Raw genomic sequence first — 8,287 nt, forward strand, 5'->3', positions numbered from 1 at the left:
ATACTAATATTGAGTAGTGTGTGCATATATATTACTATATTTTCAAGAAAAAATGAAAATGAAAAGGAGAAAAGGAAAATAGATTCTCTACCCAAAAAAGGCTTGGAGCTAATTAAGGGGAAAAGAGAGCGTAAGAAACGCGTTGCAGTAATGGGATTTTGCTGAAGGAATCAATAAATTGGGGCCTACAGTCCAAGCTGGTAATGGAGCCCACTCAAAAGTGTATGACTGTACGTTTGTTTAGCTTAATAATAACACAAAACCTAACTTTTTTTCTTCTTTTTTGTAGTATTTGCTTATTTCTAAGAACATAAAACAAACACTTCAGGTCCCTACTAATCTTCTTTTCTTTTGTTTGTTTTGCTAAAGAATAAAATTAGCCGGAGTTAAAGAGTTAACCCTCGTCACATCAAAGCCCTTCTTACTTAGTGACCAGTCAAAAGACTTTTTTGTTAAGCTAAATCTTCGGCTATCAACGGAAAATCATACATATTATTATTTACATTGAAAATGTTAATGAAATTTTCACGTTGGCACAAGAACTAATATGAAAGTCCATCTATTACTATCGATACAATTCTTCCTATTCTATTTTCTTCTTCCAAGCCCTTCTTATGGGAACGCTGACACTCTCGCCCAATGTCATTTCCGGACGTAGTAACTGAATTCAGACTAGATCAAACTCTTCTTTGTTTGAGCTGCTCCCACGCATGCAAACCAAAGATCTTACTTGTTATGGATTAGTTCCTAACGCTATCAAATTATATGAAAAATTACCTGCTATTGAAAGTCATTTTAATTAGAAAGAATAATTTTTTTCTTACATGAGTACAAAACATAAACTCATATTGTATGAGGAGCGGAGCTAGTGTTCGGAGTAGAGTTCGGCCGGACCCAATAATTTTGGTTTAAACTGTATTTGTCTAAAGAAATTTAGTATTAAATATGTACAAGTTATTAATTTAGAACCCAATAAGTCTAAAACATTAGAATCCCGAATTCATAAACTTCAAATCCTGGCTCCACCTCTGCCTCTGAATATATGTCTCTCTCGGGAAATTGTCTCGATAATATTAGCTTTTCTTCATGTTTTATATATTAGGAACGTTTCATTTGTTACCAAGTTACCAAGTTGCCCATGACAAGAATAATGAATCTAACCTAACCGGTCTAATTCTCAGGACAACGTAATATGTCTTTATTAAAGTCACTATATTGCATAAAAACTAGATTATAATTTAGAAATTAATAAGTATCTCACACATACAAAAAAAAAAAACTAATTCGTATTCAATATTTGTACCAACTTAACATTTTAATGTTAAGAGCTTGGTACAAACTAAGACTACAATTATTTAACCATAATTAAATAAAAATAAATTACACAAATGACACATGTCTTAAGATCATTATTTGACATTACGAAATATTTGTATAACTAAGTAATACATATCTTAAATCAGTGATTTAATATAGTGTGAATAGGATTTTTCCATTAATTTGTTACACTTTGGTTCTTCACTTCCACTGTTTGAAATATCAGCCGCTCTCAAATGATATTGACAGCAAACCAATGAGGGTTATTTAAGTCATTTAAACTCAAATTCTGTCGGTCTCTAACTATAGTTAACATTTAACCATGCACTCTGGTTAACTTGTCGGTACGGAGCGAGCACTCGTGAGTTCCAGAACTATAAAAGAGCCAACTAAGCCGTCGGTGACCCAGTGAACCTTCTGAGTTAACTCGGTGACCGAAAATGACGTCTCTCAAAACAAAAAAAAAGACTATATTATTGCATAATTCATTTAATTCATTTGAAATGAAAAATAGGAAAGGCATTATTAATATAGATATATACAAAAACTATATTTTTTCAACAGAGGGAGAAAGATTGATATATAAGCAAGTGATCCTAAATCCTAATGCTTTCTCCAAGGTGAAGAGAAAGAGAGAGTTTTAGAGAGAGAAAGAGGGAGTTTTAGAGAGAGAAAGTCGTAAAAGGAGAGATAGAGAAGAGAGAGCTACGGCCAATGGGGGATTCGAGCGACTCCGTTTCGGTGGATATGGAAACAATCTCCGTCGCCGGAAAGGTTCATTTTCACTCACATTTTCCCTCACCGACACTCGCATTTTTGTAATCATTTTCAGCATACGTATATATACACTTTTATACAGTCATTGATTAATAAATGCCGTGTTTTAGGATGATATTGATAAATGTTTTTTTCCACTTCTTAATGCTTTTGGTGTGTAATTAATTTTTATCGTTGAGTTTAAAATGTTCCTTTCGACCTCAAATATATTGGAAATGATAGCATTTTCTTTGCCAGATTACTTTCTATTTTTTTCAAATGTTTCATGACTAATTTTCACCTAACTTTGAGTTGTGAAGGGAGATTGATTATGCTACATTTTATTAATTTTATTTCATTTGCTTTAGCGTGTGAATTGAGCAAATGCTTTTTTCACCCTTTCTTTTTAAATTTTGTTGTTGCAATGCTTTTTACCTTAATGTGACTAGATATGTTTCTTACTTTTGTTATTTTGTTGTTGCAATGTTTTTCACCTTAATAGGATTTTTTGCTATTAAAGGTCTCGTTTTATCTGGCTCGTTAGAGTTTCAAATTTCAGTTTCCTTTCTCAGTTGAGTGTTGTTTTTAAGCTGCAGGATTTTTTTTTCCTGGAAGCAATATGATAACTGGCTTGGTTTGAATCATAGGATTGTCAGTTTTCTTCAGTCAAATATTTGGGTGCTTTATCTCAAGTTATGCAACTAACAACAAGGTCGATTATCATCAAGAATAATGGAATCCAAAAGACGGTGTGACTTTCAATTCATTTTGTAAACGGATTAAGTTAGTGTGAACCATTTGCTAGGTTTATTTCTTCGAGGATCATTGCACATGGGAAACTCCATTGCAATGCAAAAACATTCTTTATTTTTTTCTAACATGAGCCTTTCCATCTTCTTAGTTCTTAGTGTCGATAAAGTTTCATTTGAGGTGCGGTTAAGCCATGAACCTCATTTAAAGCTAGGTTGTCTGCTACACCTTGCTAAGTAGCTGTAGTGTAGGCGCTAAAGTGCAAAGGCGTGTGCCTCATCACCCATGGGCTGTCTTAAGAGAACAGTACTTGGCAACGAATATAGTTGTAATTTAATTGTAGAAACAATGAGCTTTTAGTTATAGGAATAGGAAATTTGATGTTAGTACTTAGTATAAAACAACTAGCTCCAAAAACATAGAACTACATGTTTTCATCTAATTAAGAATTAAATTGGGTTTCTTACTTTATCGATATAATTTTTACTTCATATATTCTGCTTAATCATTGTTATATCAGTTCTTTTGTTCAAATAGTTTTTTGGTGTTTGTAGTTATTTTTTGGTGCATTACATATATAGTGTTTAAATGTTTTATTTATTTTTTCTTCATTAGCGCGCTTTAATTTAGTGTTTCACTTAAAGCTCAACAACCTTTGGCACTTTTGTGCGCTTTTTGCTTTTAACTACCTTGCATCTCCTGAAAGTTTAGGCGGTTGGGATGCAAAACATGGCAGTATTGCTTATTTGGTAGCTAGCTTATAGCAATCATGTTTTTTTGTCCTAATCTTTCGGAAATATTTCGGTATCTAGTTTACAAGGTTCCTGAGGTTTGATGTCCTACTTTTTCCAAATATGCAATTTTGAACCTAGTTCATAAGGTCTGTTTGCTTGTTTTCCTACTTGTTTGAAATATGCTTATGATATTCCAGTTTTAATTTTTTTAAAAAGCGCAAAATTATGACCTGCTCTTAACGTATGAATTCTACACGACTTTTTATCTCTCTTTCTTAAGGCTCTTAACCTGTTTTCATTCATAAAGTACTTTAAAAAATAGAAAGCCATCAAAAAAAGGACAGCCCGGTGCACTAAGCTCCCGCTATGCGCGGGATCCGGGAAAAGGCCGGACCACAAGAGTCTATTGTACGCTGCCTTACCCTACATTTCTGCAAGAGGTTGTTTCCACGGCTCGAACCCGTGACCTTCTGTTCACATGGCAACAACTTTACCAGTTACGCCAAATGACTCCAAAATCTACTCCTTGCCCCTAATATGCACACAACTTTACGTCACATTAACTTAGTGCTAGCAATTAGTTTTCTCTGTTAGAATATTTACGAAAATACTAATTTTTGTTAATTTTAATCCTCTAATATTCATGCAGAAATAATCTATAAATGAAAATGGATTTTGAACCCCACAAAAGGCTGTATTTTCGGTCAATCATTAACGTCTTTATGGGAAGCTCCCATTTTTACATGTTGCTAGAAGTTGGGATGTTACGTATATATATTTTAGAGAAGTCCTAAAGCAAAGTCCTGATACCAAAAATGCACATTTCAAAAGTAAGACAAAAATAGCACAACCTTTATAAATTAGATATGATTTTGCCTAAACAAATAAACCAAATGTTGAAATGTATAGAAATGAGAAGAAAATGAGAGTGTAAATTGGACCTACTAAAAAAAATAGAAGTGGAAAGAATGGAATTACCTTTAGTGCTCAGGAGCTTTGTTGTTTATAGCCTTACTTGAGTTATCTAGTTATATTATTTAGTATCATGTTTTTTTCTTATCCAGCTTATTTATCATGCTTTTGCTATTTTGCCCTCAGGAGCACCTTGTAAAAACTGGCCATGGTTCCGTCTCTGTTGTTGTTTTTGGGGACCAGGACAAGCCAGCTCTTATCACCTATCCCGACTTAGCTTTAAATTGTAAGTAAAGCCACTTTATTTTGTCATCTATACAGTTTCAATTGCTTAAGTGATAGTTTTCCTACATGTGAATACATGAATTTACATTCTTTCTTAATAATAAGTATACTTTAAATAGAAGAATCACATTATTTAGTCTGTTCCAAGCTTTCTTCTTCACTGCCAGCTTAAATAGATCTGGTAGATGCTCCGTTTTGGTGAAAACTATTGGAATACTTGAATCAGGATCTATCTTTTGAAGTTTCAACATCTCAAATTTTTAGTGGCTCTTACTATATATGATGCTTTTGTGGTTCGTTTACCATCTAATACCAAATTTTATTTCTCTGTCTGCATCTATGTCATTGAACAGATATGTCCTGTTTTCAAGGAGTATTCTTTTGTCCAGAAGCATTTTCATTGCTGCTCCATAACTTCTGTATTTACCATATAAGTCCTCCTGGTCATGAGGTTTGTCACTTGGACTCACATTGATTGTGCTACAATAGAACATGAACTGTTTGGCCAATGTTTCTTCTCAAAATGTTGCTTACCCTGTATATCTGTCAAGAGTTTTTGCAGTTGGGAGCTGCTGTGATGAGTCTTGATGATCCAGTTTTATCGGTTGATGATTTGGCAGACCAGATTGCTGAGGTGCTTGATTACTTCGGGTAATTGTAATGAGCTTGCCTCTTGTCATCAGCTTAGTTTTATTATTTCAGAATATGCTGCCTCTTCGGCATGGGCTTTTAGCAACACTATGTCATTTTTGCAAGTCTATATCTTATTCTGCATTAAGCGGTCGGCAGGACGGATTTATGCAGACACTTAATACTTCATTATGATGTTAAGTGCTCTTGGCTGTTCTGTAGAATCTTCCTGATAGTTCAGCTTGTTTTAATCAGAAGATGAAGCTGATTTTTCCCCCTTTTCTTGCTTCTTCAGGCTTGGTAAAGTAATGTGTATGGGAGTAACAGCTGGAGCATATGTGCTTACCTTGTTTGCTGTAAGTTGTGTTCCTGTGGTGTGTGTATTATTTCTATTTAGCTGATTTATCTATATTTGCCTGATATAGTCATCTGACGAGGAGATTTTTACTTTTTTTTTTCCAGATAAAATATACACGAAGGGTTATGGGTTTGATACTCATTTCCCCTTTGTGCAAAGCACCCTCTTGGACAGAATGGTTGTGCAATAAGGTGTGTTTTCAATGTTTTCTCCAATAGCTCAAGATATTTGAGGATGAATATGTCAACTATGATTCTTGCTCCTGTAAATGACCTGAAATAACGGTGTCTTACATCTTACGGTGCAATATTGGCAGGTGATGACGAATCTGCTTTACTTTTGTGGCATGTGTAGTTTGGTGAAGGAGTTATTGCTGTTGCGGTACTTTAGCAAGGTTCTTTTCTGCTCTTTTCTGCTACTTCTATACTAGTTCCTTGTAATTAGTGGAGAGTTCAACTGGGTGCTTAATAATGTGGCAGGAAGTCCGCGGCAGTGTTGAAGTTCCAGAATCAGATGTAGTTCAAGCATGCCGAAGAGTTAGTGTTTAGTTTTTTAGACTCCCGTATTTCTTGTATGATGCTTTGCAATAAAGAAGTTTGCGTACAATATTACCCAGTTGACAATATAGTCATTTGTCTGATTCTGCAAAATGTATGATTTTTATGTTGCAGTTGCTTGGTGAGCGACAGAGTCCAAATGTATTGCGGTTTCTTGAAGCTATCAATGAGTAAGTCCTCTAGCAAAAAGAAATTTTAAGGGGATCTCTGCTGTTTAGTTTACTTCTTCTCCTCATTCCTTCTTGTTGTTTGTTGCGGGAAAGAGGGGGGCAGTAGTATTCATCTTAAGTAGGTGGGTTGGGTGGTTCTCTCTCTCTCTTCTCTCTACGAAGCTGATCTAATAGGATGCTCTGTTTTCCTGCTTACAGCTTAGTATAGCGTTAGGTTGCTACTGTAGTGACAAGTAGTATTTTGGAACAACCACGTATAGGATGAAAAATCATTCTTCCAAGTCGCTTATCAATAAAAAAGAATTCATTCTTCCAAGTCTAACTTCCCATGGAGCATGCAAGCCTAAGTGATACATAGTGCCAGATACCCGTTTGGCCATAAAAAAAGGTTCCTTAATTTTTTTCGAATTTTTTCACTTTTTTCCGAAATCAGTGTTGAGTTGAATTTTCACTTTTTTCACTTGAAGTTGAATTTCAGAATTCCAAAAAGCTATTTTTCAAAATTTTCACTTCAAGACACTCACAAAAATTCAAAAACAGCTCCGAATTATATTCATGTCCAAACACAACTCTAATTTTCAAATACCATTTTCAACTTAAAATTCTTTTTTACTTTTTTTCCTGAATTTCACAATTCTTATGTCCAAATGCCCACTAAAATTCGATTTTCTGTCTAGAGAAATGGAGTTTCACTGAGGGATTTCCTTCCATGCTATGGGCCTACTTCCATGGTCAGTTCCATGTTTTGATACATTTATTGAGTAAACTGTTTTATTTATCTGACAGGAGACCAGACATAACCAAAGGCCTGAGGAAACTGCAATGTCGTTCTTTAATATTTGTTGGAGAAAACTCTCCTTTCCATTCTGAAGCTCTCCATATGACTTCGAAGCTAGATAGAAGGTTCAGCGCCCTAGTTGAGGTATTCCAAACTGGTGTCCCCTTCATCATGCTCTGCTTACTCAGATATTGGAAGGTCATCGGATGATATGCAATGTCTGTATTGTTATTATTCATGAAATGTCGGTGTTATTCAGGTTCAAGCATGTGGTTCAATGGTGACTGAAGAGCAGCCAGATGCAATGTTGATTCCACTGGAATACTTTCTCATGGGATTTGGCTTTTATCGGCCGTCTAAGTGCAGTGTCAGCCCAAGAAGCCCTTTAAGTCCGACTAGCATCTCTCCGGAGCTTTTCTCACCAGAAAGTATGGGCTTGAAGTTAAAACCAATTAAAACCAGAATATCTGGAGAAGTATGATCTCAATTCCACGAGGATGGGCTCAAAGTTAAAACAAAATGATAAGTTTTTGTAAAGTATGTAAGAATACATTGAAAGTTCCATTCGATTTGAAGACAGTTTAGGAATGTGAAGTAATAGGAGGGTTGTAGATATAAGAGAGAAAAGAGTTGGAAAATAGGTGGTGGAAGAGAAACAATAAGAAAGAAGTGGTTCTCTTTTTCTTTTTTTGCTTTTTTTTTTTTTTTGTAATTGCAATTGTTAGTCAGAAGTTTTGAATCCATCTGTACATCTTACACAATAATTATTTATGCTGATGAAAGGAATAAGAATAATTAAAAGGCAGGTGCCAGCCTTTTCTCCTCGGTATTCATACGTTCTCTTTTTGTTTCTGTCAGTACTAATTTGGTCGTTAATAGTATGCTTCCTAGATGGACAAAAGTAGGGTAGCACCATTTGGTTAAAGATGAAAAGAATTCCTAGTATTATGTTTGATGATAAAAGCGGAGAAATTCTTAAGAACAAAGTTCATCTAAAGTCATAAAAAGAATAATGTACACTAAGATATTCTTTTGTATAA

General features: G+C 34.7%; 1 protein-coding gene across 2 annotated transcripts; it reads left to right on the top strand.

The window, feature by feature from the left end:
• Positions 1-1,816: 1,816 nt before the first annotated feature.
• On the top strand, positions 1,817-8,077 carry LOC107808147 (protein NDL2). 2 transcript variants are annotated; one of them, XM_075246528.1, is made up of 12 exons: positions 1,878-2,091; positions 2,670-2,822; positions 4,656-4,755; positions 5,108-5,205; positions 5,317-5,405; positions 5,680-5,740; positions 5,847-5,933; positions 6,059-6,136; positions 6,222-6,278; positions 6,414-6,469; positions 7,256-7,391; positions 7,507-8,077. In XM_075246528.1, the coding sequence occupies exons 2-12, from the start codon at positions 2,769-2,771 to the stop codon at positions 7,726-7,728; spliced, it is 1,038 nt and encodes a 345-aa protein (XP_075102629.1). In that variant the 5' UTR covers positions 1,878-2,091; positions 2,670-2,768; the 3' UTR covers positions 7,729-8,077. The 2 variants fall into 2 exon arrangements, with proteins under 2 accessions (XP_016488129.1, XP_075102629.1); XM_016632643.2 differs by lacking the exon at positions 2,670-2,822 and having other exon boundaries at positions 1,817-2,091.
• Positions 8,078-8,287: the final 210 nt, after the last annotated feature.

This window comes from Nicotiana tabacum, chromosome 23 (genome assembly GCF_000715075.1).
Source record: "Nicotiana tabacum cultivar K326 chromosome 23, ASM71507v2, whole genome shotgun sequence".
Taxonomy (NCBI): Eukaryota; Viridiplantae; Streptophyta; class Magnoliopsida; order Solanales; family Solanaceae; genus Nicotiana; species Nicotiana tabacum.